The sequence below is a fragment of the Antechinus flavipes genome, chromosome 3 (assembly GCF_016432865.1).
Source record: "Antechinus flavipes isolate AdamAnt ecotype Samford, QLD, Australia chromosome 3, AdamAnt_v2, whole genome shotgun sequence".
Taxonomy (NCBI): domain Eukaryota; kingdom Metazoa; phylum Chordata; class Mammalia; order Dasyuromorphia; family Dasyuridae; genus Antechinus; species Antechinus flavipes.
Genome location: NC_067400.1, coordinates 600,852,232 through 600,875,902, shown reverse-complemented (window position 1 = coordinate 600,875,902; position 23,671 = coordinate 600,852,232). Strand labels below are relative to the sequence as shown.

Genomic DNA, 23,671 nt, shown 5'->3' with positions numbered 1-23,671 from the left:
AACAGCTGACTTTCCCCCCACTTTGGACAAGAGGATGACTTTTCTTCCTCCTTAAAAATGTGAGGATCCCTGCGGATGGTCTATCAGGCACCCCTCTCAAGGGATTCAGCTCCCCAAATACCAGTCTGGGAAAAGAGTGTGGTCATGGGTGACCCCAGCCCACAGAGCCCCCTCTAGGGCCAAGGAGGGCACCCAGGTCCAATGAAGGGCAGGGACCAGGACCCTCATGAGCCCGGAGGGTCCTCGGAGAGCAGAATGATGATGATCAAGAAGATGCTACTCAAAGCAAGAGCAAACAGGGGAGGAAGCCAAATAAAGGAGGGCAGCCGGGGAGAAAGGGGACAGAAAAACAAGCACGATCATCCTAAGCAGCAATGCCGACTCGTTCTTTGGATGAATAAAGCGACAGACAGCCGGTGGGAGCGGCTCACAGCCCTTGGAGAGGACCAACATGGCGCCCGTGGCCTTGGACCCCTTCAGGCTATTGGCCAAAGACTTCACGATCTGAAGGCAGCTGATGAAATAGTCATCTCAGGCTCCGGAGGGCTCCGAGCACCCCCTGGCAAGAGCTGCCCCCGAGAATGCCGGGAAAAGCAGGGCGCCTAATGTCTGGCCAAGGAGGAGGAGAGTGACCTTGCAACAGGCATGCATACCCCCCCCCAGCCCCACCTGTCGGCCTGAGCCAAGGAGGCCCTGGGGAGGAGGTACTACTAACTGAAGAACATAAAGTTTATGGAGACGGCATTTAGTGATCACTATGGACTGCCAAGGGCGGCAGCCGGCATGGGTGAATCTGCTACACACACACTGCAATCGGGCCTGCCTCGGACCAAAGTTGAAGTGCTTTTCCCTAATCCAATGCTCTTGCCACTTCTACTTGTCATCTAAACTCGGGGAGAGAGACAGAGGAGTCTCTCCGAGCCCTGTCCTATCCTGGAGGTGTGGGAAGGGGCCTTGGAGAGCAGAGTCGACCCTCTCATGCCATGGGGGAGACCAGCCAGGAGAAGGGACTTGGCACAAGTCAGCCAGCTAGCAGAACCAGATCCAGAACCAAGGCCCATCTCTCTTTCCAGGTCACATCAGCAGCAGATGCGTGACCTTTTCCATCACCCACAGCCGACTCCCTACAAGAACATGCTATCTCCTTTTTAATAAAATGTGAACAATTTGAGGACAGGGACGGTTTTGCTTAGGCACCCAACAGCGCCCGGCATGCAGCCAGGGCTTCATTAAGCCCGACTCTGGTGGGTGCTGCCCCTCCTAGCCTCAGACAGAAGCCCAGTCAGTCCCCTTTGGGAGCTCCCGGAGGAGAGACCCCTTTCCATCTACTCTGAAGGCCACAACTGCCCTTCTCCTCCCTAAGCACCGATACCTGGCCCACGGTAGGTCTGGAGAAGAGTAGCAGCAGAAACTGGGAAGGTCTAAGTTAGGATCCCTTTCACACGTAAAGACTGGCTGCTGAAAGGGACAAAAAAAAAGGACCTTCTGGTGCTGGAGAAACAGGATGGAAAGGCTCTGGGCTCCCCCTCTGCCTCGAAGCAGACTCTCAACTCTCAAAACTCCTTCTGTGCCGAGTAGAACCGAGGAATTCTACCATCCGTCACCCTTCCAGGGATCTCTCCCGGCCATCTATTCCAACTAATGTACGAAGATGAATCTGCTCTAGAGTCCCCCAACCAGTGGTCTTCTAGCATCAAAGGCGCTCAACGAGGGGGAATCCCAAGGTAACCCATTCCCGGGGGAAAGGGGGACACGCAGATCTGTTGGGAGTTCTTCCGGACATCAAGCCCAGATCTGCCATTTTGCCACCCTTTCTCCTCCCTTTGCCTGGTTCTGCCCCCTGGAGCTCATTCCATCCTCCCTCCGAGACCAAGATAGATAACTAAAACTAACTTCAACCTGCTGGTGTCAATCAAACTAGCCTTCCTCAACAACAGGAAACAATGGTGTCCCCCACGCCCTCTCCCCAGACACGCACAAGCTCCTCCTTCCTCGCCAAGAGTCTCTTATTCCTGTTGTCAGGCTCCCTGCCCCCGCCCCCCCAGTGATTCCAGGTGTCCCCGATGAACCGCGGTGGCCCGGGCCGGGCCGGGGACAGAGCCGGGGGCAGAGGGGGCTTTGGCCCGAGGAATCAGCACCTTCTTCCAGATGAGCTCCCGGAGGGTCCGGATCTGTGGCCCTTCCCGGAGAGAGCATTTCCAGGCAGAGCTTACAACGAGCCCAGTCGCCTCTGGGCCAGCGGCAGAAGGACAAGTGGCAGAAACGGCAAAGGGCCTCCGGCTGAGCTTCTCCCCAGCAGGTCTTCGCGGTGGCTCGGGAGGCCGGGGTCCGAGTCGGGGCCTCTGGCCCGAGGTGGTGCCGGGGGACGGACAGGAGCGGGAGGGCAGAAGGTGCATGCAGCTGCTCAAACACAACGATGGCGAGGAGTCGGGAGCCAAACGGGGCCGCCCGAGAAAACGAAGCCTTGTCCCAGCTGGCGGGGGAGGGTTCACAAGTCTAGAAATGGGGGCTCCAGCGAGGTTTCCCTCCGGACTTTATGCATGTTGATAAAAACAGAGACATAAATACTGTTAACATTATAATCCTTCATAATTCATTCAACTTTTATCAAGACAAACTCTTCGAGTCTTCAATAAGAAAGTGCAAAAGATGTACAAATAAATGGAATCCCTTCTAAGAAGTTCTGGAACTGGGTTTGTTTTTTTAAGTCGCTATTTGTTTTTCTTTTTTTCTTTCTTTTTTCCTTTTTCCCTTTTTTCCTTTTCCTTTCTTTCTTTCTTTCTTTTTTTTTGGAAGAACACTTGATATGACACAGCGGCACTTCCGGGCATCGGGCCCTCGAGGGCGGGGACTTAATCTTCAATGCAGATGACGTCACTGAGTTTCCCCTTGCGTCCCAAAGCAGCACCATCTTTCAGGGCGTCGGCTCCTTTTCTGTCTGGGTGGCTGGCGGGTGGCCCGGTGGGCGTGGCTGCAAGGACACAGAGAGCGAGGTGTTAGCGACCCCCGAAGGACCCCCCGGGCTCGGCCCGCCCCCTGGGAGAGGGCTCCACGGGGCAGAGCCGCGGCTCCCCAGAGCGCCCCCTGGCGTCCGCCTCAGACACTTACTGGCCCGGCGCTTCTGGCCCAGGATCTCCCCTCTCTGGGCCTCCGCCTGCTCAGGTGGGGGAGAGGCGGGGCCTAGTGACCTCTTAAGGGCTCCTTCCAAGTCTATGAGCATGCGCAGCTGCTGTGGGCCGGGGAAGCGGGGAGGGGCAAAGCCCGTCCCTTCTCTGGGGCTCCGCTTCCTCATCAAGTGAGAAGTTAAACAAGTTCCTTCTAGCGCTACAGCTTTGATCCTTAGACAGCTACAGACAGGGACGGATAGAGAGGTGCGCGGATGATGGAGACAGGTGCAACGCAAAGAAACAGAAGTGGGTGAATAGGGACATGTGGAAAAGTGCAGGGTAAATAGTAAATGCGCGGGGGAGACAGAGACAGAGAGGAGGAGGACAGAGGGAGAACCATAGATGAAAAGAGAAAGGTAAGTGCAGGGACAGATATAGATGGGTAGAGAAGGAAGGAAGGAGGGAGGGAAGGAGGAAGGGAGGAAGGAAGGAGGGAGGGAGGAAGGAGGGAGAGGGAGGGAAGGAAGGAAGGAGGGAAGGAAGGAGGGAGGGAAGGAAGGAGGAGGGAAGGAAGGGGGAAAAGGAAGAAAGGAAGGAAAAAAAGGTGGATGGATAAACATAGGTAGAAGAATACAGAAAGATATGTAGATCATAGATATAAATAAAGAAACATGAATGGATAGTTATAGATAAATAGAAGGAAGGGAAAAAATTTAAGATGACTATATGGATGGAAGAATATAAGTCAATAAATGGATAGAGAAAAATGAATATAGAAAGATAAGAAGATGGATGGATATAGATAGAGGGAAAAAAGAAAAATGGATGGATAGATTAATATAGATAAATGGATGGATACAAATGAATATAGAAATATAAGTAGAAGGATGATAAAAATGGATAGAGCTATATAAAGATAGATGGATGGATAGATAGATAGATAATTAGGTAGATAGATGATAGATAAATGATCCCTATAGCTGCCCCTTAGCCGGGACAGTTGGGTGCCCTCAGGAGCCCAGTGTTTTTCCTCTAGACAAAAAAGGGCTAAAGTTTACAGAAGCAGGGTGGCATCCTGGGGAAAGACTCCCCCAACTAGATGCAGAAGGCCTGGATTCAAATCCTGCCCCCACTTTTTTCAGCTGGGAGATGTCCACATCTCAGAATACATTTGCTCAGGCAGGAATGGAGGAAGAGGAGGGAGTACAGAATAGTTGCAAGGGTCCACAGGACTGAGTGAAGATCAAATAGGACCATTGGTATAAACTCTCTGGCCAACCTTAACTCATGATGTCACACAAAGGTGACTGACCCAAAGCGCACCAGACCTGCAAGAGCTTCTGCTCTTTTTTTCCCTCAGAATAAGACCCAGGACATCTCCCCTCAGCTATTTCTGGTCAGAGGAGGTGTCTCTGACCTGAGTTAAACTCCATGATAATTAAGACTTTACGAGCACGTTGCCTACGCCATCTGGGAGGACCTCACAGTATCCCTCTGTCAGGACTTTTTCCTGGGCTGAAGCTCAGGAAGTTTGGGGTCTTTGCTGGAGTCCACAAGTCTCAGTGTCAGAGACAAGACTCGGACTCCACCGCCTTGACCCGAGCCACACTGCCATGCCTCAGTGGGGGGACCCCGGGATGGACAGCCCAGAGAGGGAGGCGGCCATGGGAGTTCCGTTCTCTCAGAGCTGGGAGAGGGTCCTGGCTATTCCCCCGCCATATCTCCCCTTCCCTCCCACATGGTCTGCAAGCACTCCCCCTTCTCCACAGAGTTATCCATGGTGGGTTTGGGTGGAGTGAGAAGCGAAATGAAGGCACACGACACGATGGAGGCAGAACATGAGTCTGAACAAGCAGTGATGGAGGTTTGGCAGGTTGCATTGCAACCCGAAGATGGACAGAAACAGGCAAATGAGGCACATACTGACCCCCCCAAGCGCTTGGTCGCTTCTCTACTTCATTCAGGGCTCCCCAAACGTGTCTCAAAACATGGCCCCCGAGGAGGGCTGGCCCTGAGCGTCAGGAGGACCCCGCTCTCCCTCCAGCTCCTAACATGGCCCTGCTGCCCACCTGGGTCCGTCTCGCCCTTCACCCACAAACCAACCCTGGGTTTCAGCACTCCTTGCTGTGGCCCCAAGGACCCTCACCCAGTGGGCTGCAAAACTTCACAGAGCCAGAGGTCCCTGAGCCCCAGCTAACCAGCACCATCTTGACTCAGATCCTGGCTGGCCGGGACCTACTTGGACAAAGCCCGGACAAAGCCCCACACAGGCCCCGTCTCCGAGGCCCCCACAAGACCCCTCCAGCACCACTATGACAAAAATCCAGAGGAGAAAAAGAAGAGAGCAGACTCCTGGGCTCAGAAATAAAAAGTCGGGGAGCCCCAGAGCATCAAGGGAGAGGAAATGTGGATGGTGTCACCGGTGGCCGTGGCTGCGATTACTCCCATCAGCTGGTCCATTCTACAGAGGAGGAAGTAAGGTCCACAAAGGTGATGGGGACAAGGTCGCAGAGGAAGGAGGGATCAGAGGGTGGAGAACAAACTGGGGGATGTTGCAGGATAAGGAAATGGAAAAGGAAGAAATTGGGCGCTTGGCATGTGAATGATGAATTTCGGAGTAAAGGAAAGATGTGTGGGTAGGATGACCAGGTGAGGGCAAGGCCGAATTTATGTCCCATGGCCCAGCACAGTGGTTGAGACGTGGTAAGCACTTAATAAATGCTTGTTAATGGATGGAGCTAAATGGGATCAACAACTAGTATTTAAGAGACTACCCTGTGCCAGTCACTGTGCCAGATAGTGGGCACACAGACTTTATAAAAAGCCTGCTGAATGGGAACAGATACTGGACCTGGGATGTCCCTGATGTGGAGAACTCCCAGACAAGGAAATTCCTTCTCCTAATGCCGACTGTCACCTTTTCTCCACAGCTTATGGTCTTTAGAGAATTACTAGAGAGAACTATGGAGATAAATTACTATCCAGGATCACACAGCCAGTCTATCTATGTCCAAGGCAGGCCTCAAACTCGGTTCTCCCTGGCACCACAGCTGGTTCTCTAGCCACTTAAATATAATTGTTTTAGGTTTTAATTTTTTTTAAATTACTAAAGCCTGGACAGGATTCTAACCACACAGTAAATACTTAATAAAGGCTTCTCATCAGGCTGAGTCGGGGTAGACAAGGTATAAAGACAGAGAAGATTGTCTTCAAGGTAACTCCTCCATCATGGGGCCTTAGAGATTCAGTAGATCCCACACTCAGCACCCACGTTCAAGGAGGATCCAGTGTCTTGGAGACTTGGGACCCCTTTGGAGACCTGGCCTAGGGAACACCCTGCCAGCCTTCCTGCGACAGATGTGGCCAGCCTGGTTCCACACCTGCCCTTCTCTCAGCAGAGATCTCGGCTGATCTCGGCTAACCAGGGGAATGGTGAGGATGTGACCTTCACTACTCAGATCCCTGTTTTCACCTCAGCCTACGCTGTACTAGAGACTGAAGGTCTCAGGATTAAAATCCGGGGCGGAGGGGTGGGGAAGGGGGGAGTCTCACTGGCTAATAGGTAGAGTTTGAGAAAAGAGGGGGAGGCTGGAGGCAGTCAGCATGGGACACAGATGGGGAATTCTTGTGGGTGAGGGAGAGTCTCAAAAGAATAGAAGAACATGGAAACAGGAGGAGAGAGGGAAAAGAGTTCTATTTTAGAAATCAGAGGACCCAGTTCAAATTTTGATTCTGGTCCTTTATGCCAGATAAGCCCCTTAACCATCCCAGTCCTCGGTTTCCTCCTCTGTAAAATGAGATCCTCTGAGGTCTTTGCACAGTTTCTCAGTCTAAGGTCCCGTGACCTGAATTTGAGTCCCAGCTCTGCCATTCACTCCCTGTGATGTCATTTTTCCAGGACTCAGTTTCCTCATCTGAAAAATGAGGCCCATTAGACCAGATGTTCCCTAAGTTGCCTTCCAATCTTAATGATGACATTCTAGATCGCCTTGCCTCTTTAACGCTACCTGGAGCAGAACTGGCTGTCCCTTTAGATGGAAGACCTAAAAAAAACCAAAACCCCTGAAGGATGGAACCATAGAATGTGGTTAGCAGAGAGAAATAAGGGTCACCTTACCTCAGTTGGAAATGAGAACTGCAACAGAGGAAAATCTTGAAAACGGCTAAATATCTATTAAGAAAGAAAACATCTGGCTTGCCTAGTGTCCTTTGGTTTCATTTGTGGTCCCCTGAAATTTGCCGCTTAACAAATCTCCATTAGGATGGGCTAGTAACGTCCAACCTACCAGTCACATAGGGGCCGAGGGGCATCTGGCTGTAGTTGACAATCCCTCCTGGTCCAGGAGCCCGGAAGTTTGGCCCAAAGTTGTTGTTGTACATCTGGGAGGAGCCGAAAGAACCCTGGAGGGCGAGGGCTGAGGTTTCAATGCTGCCTCCGTCCCATCTCCACCCAGAACCTCACCCTAGGCCAGCTCAGCAGGCTGGCTCCCCGCGACGGAGAGGACAGGAAAGGCCCGACAGAGTGCCCCCCGTGGAGCATCTCAGAAGACTGCTCCCTGGCCAGAGCTGGGGGCGCGGAGCCCGGGGGGAAGGTTCCAGGCCCAGGTGGGCCAGCCTGACCTGCTGGACGGTGGGATCTCCGGCTCGGTTTGTCAGGCGGCTCAGGATACTGCGTTCAGACATCTGTAGACGGGCAGCCACGGGAGGGATCCGGGACAACATGGAGGGCAGGCGGGTTACATCAGCCTTCATGTCACTCAAAAGTTCCTCCAGCTGGTTCAGTACTGCAAGATAGAAGGGCCCTCAACCCACTACCACAATCCTAGCCTCCCTTCTGCCTCCACAGGTGCCAATCCCTCCCCTGGACCAAGTGACACTGCAGGACGGGAGGGACAGAAAGTCGGCGGGCCATAGGACTCTCATCTCCTGCTGTGAAGGTCCAACCTCTGTCGCCTGCAGCACCTTCAGAGGGAAGAGGAGGATCGAGGCAGGCCTCCCATCTGAGCGTGAGCCTTCCATCCCGTGCCGGGATGATCACCTGTGTCCTGCCTGATCATCATCCTCCCCGAGGAGTCGTGCCTTCCACTCGGGAATCCACACTCACACCTGGTCACACCCTACATACCTCAGTCATCCGGACCCCCTCTAGGTCACCCTGCAAACCTCAGGCAACATCGCTCATCACCCAATTCTTTATTCACCTTCCTCTCAATCCTCCCACTGCAAGGTCCCGTTCACACACTACCCAGCCTTTACATTTGTGTCCTCAGAAATTCCTGTTCCATAGGCAATAAACTTGCCTTCATCCTCAATCATTTCCTCTCCCACTCCTCCTTCCATCTTTTCTCAATCGCTAAAACCTGACTTCCCCTAATGACACAGCCTCCCTGACCGCCATTTCCAATATTGCCTTCATTTTTCCTCATCCTCTAGGTTCACTGGTCAAGGATGGGTATTTGTTCCCACTGCTATCTTAGAGTTCTCCTCTCTCCATCACCCAGTAAATTTTCCTCTTCTGAGGTTCAAGGCAATTCCTAACTACCACACAATCAAAATCCTGCTGGCTGTTTCCTAGAGCCCTTCAGATCATTTCCCTTTCTTCCTTAATGAGTTTGGTACATGACACAATATTCTCTCTTCCCCAACTCCTGCCTTCAAATTAAGGGTCTTAAGCATTCACACTGTCTCTCCCAAACTTCCTAACCACTCATGGAACATGAACTACTACTCCGCCCCACTTCACCCACACGTAAAAATAGTTGTACTCTTAATCTTTCCATCACCCCACAAATGGATCATTGCCATGGTCCAAGAATTTTGAAATCTCCTTAATTGACCATAACCTCCTAACTTTTCACCTCTTCCTGTCTTCCTTTATCAAACATTCCATTTGTACCAACCCTTCCATCCTTCATTTATCTCCTCGGCTAGTTTCTGGGTGCTAGCCACTGTCTCTTCCTCTCCCCATCTTGATCTTTTGGTGAACCCCTTCAACTTACCCTGACTTCATCTCTTGAGTTCTTAACTCTCTTCTCCTATTTTACCAGTTGCACCTTGCCAAACTTCAGTCTTGGATCACTCCCCCCATCTACTACCTACACATATGCTGTTTAAACAAAAGAGAAAATCAAGCAATCATTCTGACTAGGTCTACCACAAAATCACATAATCTCAAATAGGACATCATTGCTGTTAGGCAATCCCACTATACCTCCCTCCTCAATGCATTCTTCCCCTGTCCATAGTGGCCCTTCTGATCCTTTTCATCTCTCTCCAAACTTCCCATGACCTCCCTTCCCCAACTCTCTCACCTGAGAATTTTGCCTCATATCTTACAGAATCAATTGAGGCCAGTTTCTGTGAGTTTCCTTCATTCTTTCTTATTTTGCACTCCCCTTGGCTGCCTTCTATCAATGTCACCCCTCCATTATCCCTGTCTTATTTTAAGAGATGGCCTTATTTCTTACCATGGCAAACCCCTCTATTGGCAAAAGTGATTCCATTCCATCCCATCTGTAATCCCCACTCTTTCATCTTCAATCTCTCCCAAGCTATTGGCTCATGCCCTACAAAGATACCCATGTCTCCCCCATCCTCAAATAATCTTATTGAGCCTTCCATCTCTGCTAACATCATCCCATACCTCTTCTGCTCTTTGAGGTTAAATGCCCTAAGAAAGTTACCTACATTAAGTGCCTCCACTTTCTCTCTTCTTAACCTCTTATAATCAGGCTTCTGATCACATTCCATGGAAAGCGCTCTCTCCAAAGTTATCAATGATTTCTTAGTTGCCAAATCCAATGACCTTTTCCCAATCCTCATTCTTCTTGAACTCTCTCCAGCCTTTGATACTGTTGATCACCTTCTTCTCCTTGATACAATCTCTTCTCTCTAGGTTTTCAGGATAGCCCTCTCTCCTGGTTTTCCTCCTGCCTATCAGACCTTCTGATCCTTCTCAGTCTCCTTTGTCGGATCCTCATCCAGGTGGTGCCCTCTAACTGTAGTTGTCCCTCAGTGTTCTGTCCTGTGCTCTCTTCTCTTCTCCCTCTATACTACTTCATTTGGTGATCTCATCAGCTCCAGTGGATTTAATTATTGTCTCTTTGCTGATGATTCTCAAATTTAACTATCTTGTCCTAACATCTCTGCTGATTCCTAGTCTCATGTCGCCAAATGCCTGACACCCAGAACTAAATATACAGTAGACATCTTACACTCAACATGCCCCCAAATTCCCCTAAACCTTCCCCAACCGCTAAACTTCCCTCTTATTGTCAAGGACAATATCCTCCCAGTCCCCCAGACTCCCAGCCTAAGAGTCTTCCTGGATTGCTCTCCATCTCTCACTCTCCATATCCAAGCTATTGCTAAGACACTTCTGCAGAACCTCCTGTTAATTTTACCTTTGCAGTACTTCCTGTTAATTTCACCTCTGTAGCATTTCCTGTCAATCTCACTGCTGCAGCATCTCCTCTTAATTTCACCTCTGTAGCATCTCTTGTCAATCTCACTGCTGCAGCATCATCTCTTGTCAATCTCACTACTGCAGCATCTCTTGTTAATTTTCATCTCTGCAGCACCCTCCTGTTAATTTCACCTCTGTAGCATCTCCTGTCAATCTCACCTCTGTAGCATCTCTTGTTAATTTTCCTTCTGTAGCATCTGTCAATTTCACCACTGCACCCTCTCCTGTCAATCTTACCTCTACAGCATCTCGTTAATTTCACCTCTGCATCACCTCATTAATTTCACCTCTGTAGCATTTCCTGTCAATCTCACCTCTGCAGCACCTCCTGTTAATTTCACCTCTGTAGCATCTCCTGTCAATCTCATCTCTGCAAAATCACTTGTTAATTTCACCTCTGCAGCACCACCTCCTGTTAATTTCACCTCTGTAGCATCTCCTGTCAGTCTCACCTCTGCAGTATCTCTCCAATACACCTCCTTCTCTCCTCTGACACTGCCATCTCTAATGCAAACCCTCATGATTTCACATCTGAATTATTGTAATAGTTACTGGTGGATATGCCTGCCTCAAGTCTCTCCCAACTTCAGTCCATCCCCCATTCAGTCATCAAAGTGATTTTCCTAAAACAACATTACAGACCCATCAACTCCCCCTCCAAACTCAATAAACTCCAGTCATTCTCTATTGCCTCCAGGAGCAAATACAAAATGCTCTGGTTGGCATTCAAAGCCTTTCGTAACCCCCCTTTCCAGTCTTCTTACTCCCCAAAATGTCCTCTGATTTCCTGGCTATTCTATAAAAAGACATCTCCTGGTGAGGGCCTTTTTTCCTAACTGTTCCCCATGCCTAAGACACTCTCTTCTCCCTTTTTCTCATCTCACTTCCTTCAAAGTCTCAATTAAAATCCCATCTTCTTCAGAAAGCTTTCCCGATTTCTCTTAATTCTAGCTTCTAAATCCTCCTTTTCTCATTTATTTTGTATATAATTTGTCTGTACATATTTGTTTATATTTGTCTCCTTTATTAGTTTCTGAACTTCCTCAGGGCAGGGACTGGCTTTTGCTTCTTTTTGTATCCCCATTGTTAAGCATAATGCCTGGCACACAGGAGGCACTTAATAAATTCTTACTGACCATTGACATTAGATCTGGCACTCTGAGGAACAGTATAATGTCCTTAGGCCAGTCAAACTTATTTTCCTTCATGACTTGGTTGATCCTCTTAGGTGGTATAATGGCTAATGTTTATTTAAATATCTACTATGTGCCAGCCCCTGTACTAAGCACTGAAATAAAGGATGGCGCTTAGGAGCTGGTAAGCATAGATTCAAATTCTGCCCCTGATACTTGCCAGCTGTGTGACTTGAGGCTAATTATTCAATTTCTATGAGGCTCAATTTCCTGACTTTTCAAACTGGGGGACAGACAAAATGGTCTCTAAGATCCTTTTCCGCTCTAAATCAATGATCCATGGCATGCCTTAATAGAGAATCATTTCCTCATTGGGAACAGTATCAATGAAATAAAAAATTGAGTCTGAAAAATAAAAATTAGATACCAGATTGGGGGAAAGGGAAGGACGAGCATTTAGATAGTATCTACTATGGGCCAGGCACATAGTTTACAATTATTGTCTCATTTGAGGTTCACAGCAACACTGAGAAGTGCTCTTACTATCCCCATTTTACAGATGAGGAACCCAACTTGACTAGGGTTCATAGAACTAGGAAGTGTCCGAGGCCATATTTGAATTATCAGATTATCAAATTACTCTGTAAATTGATCATATGATCAAATTACAGAGTAAGTATAGGTTTATCGATTTAGAGTTCGACAAGGTCCATAGTGGCCATCTAATCCAACAATCTCATTTTGCAGATGAGGAAATTGAAGCCCAAGGTCTCACAGTTGTTAATAGAATGGCACTGAGTACCCAAAGAACACGGGATGGTGTACAGGGGGTGCTTAATGATGGAGTCTAAAGGACTCTCTTTATTTGAACCTCCCTTACCCTCACTGCACCAGAATAAGGAAAGACAAAAATACTCTTTTAAAAAAATTTGCGTGAGGGGTTTGAGAGGGTGGGACAAAGAGAAGGTTGCACCAAAAACTCAGCCTCCCCAAGCCTAGGATAATCACCCACTCTTCTCCATTTCCCATGAACCCCGATTCATCCAAGACACTCTCCATTTAGGGCTGGAGCTCCTCATTGCCCATAGTTGGAACAGAACTCAGTGACCACTTTACCTAAACATTTATGGTGCCATGAATATTCTTGGGCAATCTGGTAAAACTTCTCAGAAAAGTAGAGTTTTTTTAAGTAAAATGCATTAAATAGTTTATATCAGATTATAAAGAAAACAAATCACAGTGAAATACAGTCATCCTACTTTTGGAAAAAAACAAATTCATAGAGCCCAGGTTTAAAAAAAATCCCTCTCCAGTCCAACCTAGCATTACTTCTTCAGCAGTTAAGCAGTTAAGTTGTTTAAAGCAGGCACCATGGGACCACAGATAGGATTCAAAGCGTTAAATCCTTCTACATCGGCTACTGGGAACCTCAGAAGCCATATAATCCAACTTGCTCCTTTCCTATCCCGGCTCCAGTGATGGAGAGCTCACAACCTTTCCACCCTAAGAGGCTCTCATTGTTAACAAGACTGCCTCCTTGTGGTTTTCATACCCATTGCTCCTGATTCCACCTGAGAGGCAGCATGGTAGCAGTGGTTCTCAAACTTTTGTTTTCAGTATCTTTATCCTATTAAAAATTATTGAGGATCTCTCCAAAGCGTTTTTGTTTATCTGGGTTATATGTATAGATATTTACCATATTGGAAATAAAAACTATTTTTGAATTTGTAGACCCTCTAAAAGGGTTTCAGAGATCCCCAGGATTCTTTAGACCATACTTTGAGAACCACTGGTATAGAGGATTCAGAAACATGCGAGTTATATAACTCTTAGAAAATTATTTCCATTATTTGGACTTCCATTTCCTCATCTGTAAAATGAGATTGGACTAGATGGCCTCTAAGGTTCCTTTCAGTTCTAAAGCAAAGGTAAATTCTCTTCTATATAAAAGCCCTTTTAATGCCTGAACAGAGAGAACCTCTCCCCTTCAAAATTTCTCAAGGTCAGCAGTTCTCAACCTTTTTGATCTCCTCTATACTTGTAAAATTATCAAAGACCCCAAAAAACTTTTGTTTGTGTGGGTTAGATCTACTGATATTTAATATATTAGAAATTAAAACATCTGAATATTAGGATGAAAATAATTCTGACTTTCAGATCCCCAGAAAGGGTCACAGGGACTCCCAGACCACATTTTGAGACCATTGCTTTGGGTAGAACTTTCCCATTTCCTCAACTTCTTCACACAGGATGATCTTTCTCATTTTGGTTACCTTCCTCACGATACTCTGTTGGTTCATGAATGTCCCTTCTAAAATTTGATCTCCAGAACTGAACATGATGGAGTCTGAGCAGGGCAGCAGTCATGACAGCCAAGCTATCAGCACATTCTTAGCTTTGCCTTTCTGGGACAGCTAAGAAGATGGTGCAATGGAGAGTGCACCAGGTCCAGAGGCAGAAGTCTGATTTCAAATCTGTCCTCAGACACTTCTGAGCTGTGTGACCCTGGCCCAAGTTACTGCACCCTGTTTGCCTCAATTTCCTTATCTACATGGGGATGATAACTAACATCACCTAAATTCCTAGATTCTTGTGAATATCCATTGAGATAATATTGGTAAAAAAATAATATATAATAACATATTGTGTTAATTATATTTATATGTTATATAATATATTAATAATATAAACTAAATAAACTATAATCAATAATATAAACATAATAAAAATAATAGTACAAAATCTATAAAACATGAAAATATAATAATAATAAATAAAATAAAGGAAAGCTCTTAGCACAGTTCCCAGTATTATATAAATGTTAAATTTTTCTTATCATTATTCATTCCTAAGGCAGCCTGAGGTCCCCTGACCTCTCCTGTTGGCACTCCGTGAGCAAGCAGTCCATTACAAAAGGGGAGGGAATTGCAAGGATAAAACCTGGCCCACAAGACAGAGAACATGCTCCACATCCCATCCCTTCTTTGCAGAGTCAGGGATTGTGGATCTAGAACACTGCATAAAATGTCAGACTTTTTTTTAATGTGTCGATTAGCTCTGAAGAATTGTGTTTTTCCCCCTATTTCTTCTTCTTCATTATAAGAAATAGCTCTCTGGGAAGGTAAAGGGGGAGATACACATGGGAAAATATAGGTGATTTATAAATAAAAGAAATCAATAAAAACAAATATCCAGCATTTATATAATAGCTGGCCCTTATAAAATTCTTTAAGGCTGCAAAAAAAAAAGCCATACAAATATGATCTCATTTGATCCTCACAACAAGGAAGGAAAGTGCTATTATTGTCCCTATTTTACAGATGAGAAAACGGAGCAGAATAAAAGGTTAACTTTCCAGGGTCACCTAGCTAGGAAGTGTCTGAGGTTGGATTTGAATTCAGGTCTTTCTGACCCCAGACCCAGTATCTATCAGCCATGTCGGCTAGCATTAAACAGAACAAAGGTGACCTCTCCAAAGTTCCAGGCAATTTCCCCAGGTACTGGCCTGCACTGAGGGAGGCTCTCTTCATCAGGCGTGCTCCACGCAGCTGCTCCGGCCACTCACCCTTATGGAGGACAGCGTTGGCCGGCTTGTTCCCAGCGAGGGACTCCTTGGACAGGTGCTGGTGGCTCTCAGCGAGGCACTCCACTTCCGCCAGGCGGGCGTTCAAAGCCATGGCTGGGTGGTTGGGGTCTTGAGTCATGTTGAGGTACGCGGCCCTCCTAAGCTGCTCCTCGATTACCAGAGCCTGCTCCAGCAGCTGCAATGAATGTGGGGGCTGATGCAAGATCCCTCCTGGAGCTCCCTTCTCCCCAGGAACCCTTCTAGCCCCCTCCCCCACCCAGCAAACTGTCCAGGCTGTAAGAGCAGAGAAATCTCAGGCAGAGAACCCGGCTCCTTCCTTTCTCTTCTCCCTGACCCAAAGCGGCCTCCCAGACTCAGCGCAATTCCCACCTTCTTCAGGGAGTCTTCCCGATAGCTCTGGCCAAGTGACCTTCCCTTCCCCTGACCTCCCACGAATCTGCACTTAGAGCTTTCACTGGATACACACTGGGTATAGCCCGACAGGCTACAAGTGAACTCTGGGTGGGGAGGGGTTTTTGGGAGAGGTCTGTTTGGATGTGTGTGCAACGGCTTCCAGTCAGGGCTGGATGTGACCCACTGACAGGAGGACAAGCCTGGAGTGATTTCTTCCCTCGCCTAGCTGGGTGACCCTGGGCAAGTCACTTCACTGAATTGCTAATTTCCCTTTCTTCCCCTGTACGACGGGGATGGGGCAGCTACGTGACACAGCGGAAAGGGTGCCTTGCCTACAGTGAGGAAGACTCCTCTTCCCGGTTCAAATCCTGCCTCAGACACTTAACTAGCTATGGGATCCTGCACAAGTCACCTAATCCTGTCTCTCTCACTTTCCTCATCTGTAAAATGAGCTGGGAAGAAGGGAATGACAAAAACCACTTCAGGGTCTGCACCAAGAAAATCCTAAATGGGGTCACGAAGAGTAGGATGGTCTGAAAAACCACCAACCGATGTGTCTGTATGTGTATCTCTAAGTCTGAATTTCTGTCTATAGCTGTGTGTGTCCGGATATTTGATTTCCCAATTAACCTATATGCTTCCTAGGGCCAGAGAGTCTCTTATATATATTTCAGTGTAAAATTGTATTTCAGTATCAACAAATGTTCGTTCTGCTCCCGTGCTAGAGTCACTGAGAAATGAAACAGAGATGGTCCTTGTTCTCCAGGTGCTTATGAGGAAGAGGGAGGCGGTGAGGGAGCGTCTCCGATACATCCTGGCTGATCGCTCATCTAGGTGCTCCAGACAATTTCCTAGATGAATTGTGGTGCAGGTATTGATCTGTACTGGGAGCGGGGGTTTTCTCACTGGAAGTTCCCAACACCATGGAAAGCATAAATCTGATTTTTTTAAAAATGTGTGTGTGTGTGTGTGTGTGTGTGTGTGTGTGTGTGAAAAATAAAATCCAAGTTACTTTGAGAAAGAACAAATAATGAATACAGGGGGTAGAGGGGTAAGGGGAGAAGCTCAGGAGAGGGAAATAAGGGCAGGCTTCTTCTAGGAGGAGGCACCTAAGCTAAGCCTTAAAGGAACTTAAAAACTTGGGGGGGGGGGGGTGGAAAGCAAGCATTAAAAAGCAGGAAGCAGCACGGCGCTAGCCAAGGTGCTGAAACTAAAAAAAAAAAAAAAAAAAAAAAAAAAAAACGGAGCAAGACAGCAAATTGCCCGGCAGGGGGGCGGCTAATATAACTCTGGAAAGGGAAACTGGAAGCAGGTTGTGAAGGTCTTTAAATAGCAAGCAGCAGCGGGGTGGTACAGTGGATAGAGTACTGGCTCCGGAGTCAGGAGGGCCTGAGTTCAAGTCCAGCCTCAGACAAGTCCAGCTTCAGATGCTTACTAGTGGTGTGACCTGGGGCAAGTGACTTTGATTGATGTGTGTGTGTGTGTGTGTGTGTGTGTGTGTGTGTGTGTGTGTGTGTGTGTGGAGAGGGGGTGGGGGGTGGGAAGGGGGGGCTAGATTGGAAAAGGGAGTGTATGGAGGCAGGAAGACTAATTAGGAAACCTTGCAAGTATCTGAGGGAGAAGGAATGAGGGTGAATATGTGGGTGGAAAGGAGAGGAGTGGATGGATCCAAGTAATTAGAGGGAGAGAGGTGCTCAATAAATACATACTGGTCAATCAATCAGTCATTTATTAAGCACCTTCTATATGCCAAGCACATGCCAAGGAAGCAAATATAAAGAGTGAGACAATCCCTTTTTCTCAAGGAGCTCACGTTCTAGCAATGTGATCACCTATTCACAGTTCCATTACCACAGACCAACTTTCCCTTTTCCCCTTCTTTTCTTTCACTATTCTCCCTGGTTTCTCTGCACCAGGGGAAATGTAATCAGAAGGAAGGAGAATGTAAGGGAAAGTGAGGAGGGAGCCAATGATTGACTAAATAAGCCCCCACAGCAGGCTTCTCAGAGAACTTTAATCTCTCCCAAACTCCCATCCTAGCCCTCCAAATATTTGGGAGAGTGACCCACCACATCTTCCCTATTCTCTCTGGTGCCCTCCCACTTCCAGTTAGTCCCGGCCTGATATTGAGTGCCTTACACAGCCCATCCCCCAGGACTGTATCCCCATTTTATAGATGAGGAAACTGAGGCAGAGAGTGGTCAAGTGACTGATCCATGGCAAGGTGTTGATGACTAAGTGTGCTTTTCTTTTTCCCCAACCCCCAGATTCCCAGCTCTGGAGCCACTCTACCTCACCCTTATCCTCCTCACCCCGATTTTGCTCCTGGTAAGGAGCACGAGTCGATCTTATTTCCTTTGCTCCGGCCCTCTATGCCGTAACTTCCCAAACCCAAAGGCATCAATCCCTGGCCACCATTTCCCAGTGTGTGTGACACCCTGGTTAGAAGAGGAGACGGCGCGGCTTGTGTGTGACCAAAGGCGAGCTCCCTGAGGGCCGGCTGTCTCATCTTTGTGTTTATTCGTGTCCCCAGCACAACACAAGGCTTAGCAAAAACTAAGACACACTTTTTGCCCCATTCATTTCTCAACTCTTTTGACTGGTTGTCCTGATCTCGTTTCCAGCCCCTTCCCTTCTTGGTGGAGTAGAAAGAATGAGCTCCAGAGTATGGGGCGGGACCAAGAAACTCGAGCCAGAAGCCAGGACACCCTGGACTGTCCCCTTCCTCCTCCGCCGTTATTCTGCCGTGGGACCTTTGGGAGGAGCATCCTCGGGGCCCCAGCTTCCTGCCCGCCCCCTCCCTCGTCAGCCCTGGGCGACCAACCTTGAACCTCCGGGCCAGGAACTTGTTTTTCATCTCCAGGTAGTTGCCCTTGTGGATCTCCGACTTGAAGGGCTCATTCAGGATCACGTAGCGAGGGTCATTCTGGATGTCTTGCCAGCGGGCATAGCCGTGCCTGAGCACAGGAAACACGTTAAGGGGGAAACGGACGTGGGCAGACAGCGGGCCTTGGAGGGCACAGGCGGGCACCGTGGTGAGAGACCGGAGGTCTCTGGAGTCCTCCGAATTTGGAGTCGGAGGGCCTGAATTCAAATCCTCTACTCCTGGCCACCTGCAGGGCCTTAGGCAAGTCACTTGCCCAAGACTCAGTTTCCTTCTCTGTAAAATGGGGAGGTGGATCTGGAGGCCCTCTGAAATCTGTTCCAGGCACAAATCTAGGACCTTTCTTTTGAACAGCTCTCCTCATGTCTCCCCATCTCCCCCTCCTCTCCTGCCTCTGGGTATACAAAGCAGAGAGAGCCACTCTCCAACGGTCCCACTGAGGCCGCCTCCCGAGGGAGCCTCTGCCTCCCAGTCACCAAGGATACGTCACGATCCCCGCCAGGAGCCAGTAGTCGTGGCGCCGATGCCAAATGTCGTAGATCTTCCCCGAGGAGACGGCCGCCCGCTCCTCATTCTGCCACAGCGTGTGCAGCTCTGAAGGCCCGAGACACAGGAGAGAGAAGGGGAGGGGGCGGGGTGGAGAGAAGTGAGACAGCCATGGGGAGGGGGCAGTGCGTGGGGCTGACGACACAGGCCGTGGGGGAGGCCGCCTGCAGCGGGTGATCTGAGGGACCTGGGAACCCCTCACCGCCCTCAGCCCAAAGTCTGCCCTATGGGATAAGCTGTCACCGTGCCTGATGATCCCACCATCAAAGTCATATCTAAGGGTAACATCGTGTCCAGGAGCCCCCTGTGACAATGTCTGTGGGCTACCTGAAGGGACGGGGAGGGGGAGGGGGAAGGGAGTGGGTGGGGTAGCACACTTAGCCATTATTAGCCATTAACACCTTGCCATGGGTCAGTCACTTGACCGCTCTCTGCCTCAGTTTCCTCATCTGTAAAATGGGGATAATAATACTTGCAGTGTGGTGTAGTGGATAGAGGGCTGGCCTTGACATCAGGAGAAGGCAGGATTCAAAAATCCTGCCCCGACACTCCCTGGCCGGGTGTCCGGACAAGTCACCCTCCCCTCCCTCAGGGAGGACTTGGAAAAGTTGCCAATATCCTTCGGTGGAGGGAAGCTCCACACTGGAAGTCCCCTACCCCAGGGGAGAAAGGCAAATGGCTGGCACTCGCAAAGGGCTCCGAAGAGCATCCCTGCTCCTGCAGAGGACCGGCAAGGCAAGGGTGCGCACTCTACAGGAGAGGGAACTGAGGCAAAGGGCTTGAGTGACTTGCCCGCGATCCCCCAGCTAGGAAGTCTCTGGGGCAGGATTTGAACTCAGGTTTTCCTGACCCCAGGTCCAGCACCCCCCATCCTACGCCACCTAGCTAGCTGCCCTACCTCTTGCAAAATGCTTCTGCTCCTACTGGGAAACCTACTCTAGGGGCACTAGCCCAGAAAGTCTTAATTCAGAAACGAATCTGAATATCCCCATTCTCCCTGGCGGCTAGCACAGAGCTCCCCGCACTTTTCACGGGTGCTCATTAGCCTGGGGGGAGGTTTGGCACCTAGAGGGTGGGACTGAGGCACAGGACCAGGACCCTTTTGCTTGGGGGGGCCAGGAAAAGACGGTAAATTACGGGCCTAATGTCTGCGATTCTCTCCCGGAAGCCCCACTCAAGCTCGCAATCACTGGGCTCTTCCTGGAATGGGGCTCTGCACCCCAAGCCTGTGCGGGGGTCCTGAGGGGCCCCCCACTCTGCCCTGACAGGGAGCCCATGCCCCATAGGAGAAGGACAACTGCCCCCTCCCCCTCTCTAGCCTGCACCCCTGGGTCCCAGGTCCACACAGCCCGGCCGTTACCTGTGAAACCCCCGTCGGCGATGTTAAACATGAATTTGAATTTCCCATTCTTGTCGTCCTTCTTCCCGTCCTCGTCTTCCTCTTTTTCACCATTCTGCTGAGTTTCCACCATCTCTTTCTCTTCTACCTTGGAGTCCTCTGGCAGAGCACAAAACCACATTGCAAATAAGGATCTGAAAAATCCGCCCTTCGTCTCTGTCTCCGGCCAGGGGAAGAAAGGGTTCTGAGGGTCAAGGATACCTGACTTCCTGTCACCTGGCCCATGTCTCCCATCCAATCTCCTGCTGCTAATTATGCCCAAAATATTGTCCCCGGAGCAAAGCTCTGGTTAAGAACCTTCAAGGGCTCCCTACTACCTCTAGGGTAACTTACAGACTCCTCAGACTAATTACTCACTCTAGGGTTACAACAAACTGACCATTAGCGTTCCTTGAACCCTTCATTCTATCTCCTATCTTTGGGCCTAATCTCCTTCTTTACCCTGATCTTGAGTTTCCACTGCCCCCTGAGCTAACTGGCCCCTGCTACAACAGATTTCATTTTTTCTTTTGTTGACTGCCTAGAATAAGAAAGTGATAGAGAAAAAGTGGATTCAACTTCAAAACTTGCCCGGGTACATTTTTAGAGAGCTGATTGTACAACACTTTCAGCATACAACTGGCTTCCTTGATGTCCTTCAATCAGTTAAAATCCTACAGGAAGCCTTTACCCATACCTCTTAATTCTAGTGCCTCAAAAAAATAAAATAAAATAAAAATTAAAGGGACAGCTGGGTGGCGCAGTGAACAGAGCAACAGCCCTGAAGTCAGAAGGATCTGAGTTCCAATCTGGTCTCAGACACTTAACACTTCCTGGCTGTGTGATCCTGGGCAAGTCACTTAACTCCAATTGCCAAAGCAAATAATAATAATAATTTTAAAATAAATAAAATAAAAAATTCTAGGGCCTTCCTCATAATTCTCCATTGACCACTGACTATCCATGTCTTACCTCCAATCTGTCCTGTCTCTAGTGCTTGTTCTTAATTGCTGGCACACGGTCTCCTCCACTGCAAGGGCCGATGTTTTCTACCCTTTCCTGTGTCCCAACCCCTTAGCACAAAGCCTGACCCACAGCACGAGCTCGATAGAGAGACGCTGGTCCGGGGGAAGGCAGAGGGAGGGGGGACAAGGAGGCCGGAACAAGCTTCTGTCCCCAGCATGGGGACTCGGCCGGCACAAGGGCCAGACCAGCACGGCCCCTCAGTGAGCCAAGTGGGAGGCTGCTTCGGACGTGGGGCTCCGGAAAGCTCCCAGCCAGCTCCCCTGCCCTCAGCTCAGGCCCGAGGTTTAGAGCCCCCAAATTACGTTCAAAAACCCCAGGTTAAGAGCCCCTGCGGGACAGAACAGAGCTGGAGGGCTGCTGTCCCGCTCCTGGAGGGCAGGGAGTCTGCACTGGGGGGTCTCACTGACAGGAGGCAGGTCGAGCCTCTCCCCAGCTCTCCCTGGCCCCAAAGGCGGCTCTCTGTCCGCTGAACCACATGCCTCTCACACCCAGCAGCGGTAAGAGACAATGCTGTGCGGTAAGTGCTTTTCGAGAGGTGCAAAGTGCCAGATGAAATGGGGACTGGGGTGGGAGAGGGGCTGTTACTGATTGGGGAAAACCAGGGGAGGCTCCCTGGGGGAGGCAGCATGTATACGAGGGCTTTGAAGGAGATCCGAATGGCATAAGCCAAGCACGGAGGAGAGAACACTCAACTAGAGCCACGGAATACCAGTGGGGCCAGAAGGGGAGGAACAGGGGACAAGGCTGGAAAGGTAGGTGGGTAATGGATCCAGAGGACCTCAACTGCCAAGAAAAGGACTTTAAAAGCTATTTCTGATGCAATAGGGAGCCCCAGAAGGTTTAAGAGCAGATCGCTGGATTTAGAATCGGAACATAAGCGCAAACCCTGCCTCTGACACATATTAACTGTGATGAAGTCACCTAACCTGCCTCAGTTTTCTCATCTGTACAATGGGGGTAATTATAGCATCTACCTCACTGGCTGTTATGACTAATATGCCGACGAGCTTTGCTCTCCCTGACCAGAAATGTCAGCTCTTTGTTTTTTAATTTCCAACCCCCTCCCACCCCCACCCCCACCCCCACCTCCACCAACCAGAACAAGGTACACGCCACCAGCCTAAAAGGAAAGCATGGGGGCCAAGCCCTGGAGAGGCAGCCATTCTGGGCCGAGGCACCTGCAGGGGAGCCTGTGGAGCCCCTGAGTGGGCCAGGGTTTCTGGGGGCCCTCCCCTCTCCCCTCCCCGGCCTGTACCTGGCCGGAAATCTCTGTCGTCCCCTCGGCCGTGGTTCATATTTAGCTCCACCTTCTCCAGAGCTTTTTCCTTTTCGGGGAGAACATCTTCTGGAAGGCACAAGAGAGAGATGGGGATGGTCCCAGGCAGAGTCCACCCCAGGGGCTGCCCAGAGGGCTGAGGCAGGCCCAGGGCCCCCAAGGGTGGAGAAGCAGCCTGGTCGAGTGGGAAAGGGCTGCCCCAGGCAGGAGGCGCAGAGAGAGATCGCTTCCTGAGAGTGCCCGCCGGAGTGGGCTGCAGGGGCCGGGGTCGTGGGCTGCAGGGGCCCGGCCCGCGGGCAGGCAGGCACCTTTGAGCAGCCGATCCGGGGAGGGGTCCCGCTTCTCCTTCTCCTCCCTCCTCTCCTCTCGGGACCGCTCTTTGTTCTCCAGATTCTCCTGCTTATCCTCTCCATCCCCTTTGTCAGAGGGCATCCTCGGAAGCTGGGGGTTGGGAGAGAGTTTGGGTCACGCAATCCGGGGGTCACAGCCCCCCATGTCCTCCACTGACCCCATATGTCCTCAGCACCAGGTAAGCACCAGGCTCTTGAGCCGACATAGGAACAGGATGGCTCAGTGGATAGAGTACCGGGTTTGCCATAAGGAAGAAGTGGATTCAAATCTTGCCACTGACCCTCCTAGCTGTGTGACCACAAACAAATCACTTTTATAAAAATCTGAGCCTTGGTTTCCCCATCTGTAAAATGGGAGTGAAATAACACACGTAGGTACCTACCTGATTCTCATTATAGTTTCAGAGATTTGGAGCTAGGAAGGGAGGCTCAGGTCCAACCCTTTCATTTTACAGATGAGGGAACTGAGGCAAACAAAAGCAAAATGACTTGACTAGACTCACACGACCAATATGTGTCTATGGCAC

At 49.6% G+C, this 23,671-nt stretch overlaps 1 protein-coding gene across 1 annotated transcript in view; it reads right to left on the bottom strand.

Moving 5' to 3' along the window:
- Positions 1–2,570: 2,570 nt before the first annotated feature.
- The window catches only part of CHD5 (chromodomain helicase DNA binding protein 5), a 142,677-nt gene continuing 121,576 nt past the window's right edge, over positions 2,571–23,671 (bottom strand). Inside the window, 9 exon segments of the mRNA XM_051988709.1 lie at positions 2,571–2,971; positions 7,394–7,508; positions 7,728–7,891; positions 15,271–15,466; positions 18,509–18,641; positions 19,054–19,162; positions 20,475–20,612; positions 22,774–22,863; positions 23,103–23,235. Coding sequence (XP_051844669.1) covers positions 2,853–2,971; positions 7,394–7,508; positions 7,728–7,891; positions 15,271–15,466; positions 18,509–18,641; positions 19,054–19,162; positions 20,475–20,612; positions 22,774–22,863; positions 23,103–23,235 — 1,197 coding nt within the window. The 3' untranslated portion in view covers positions 2,571–2,852.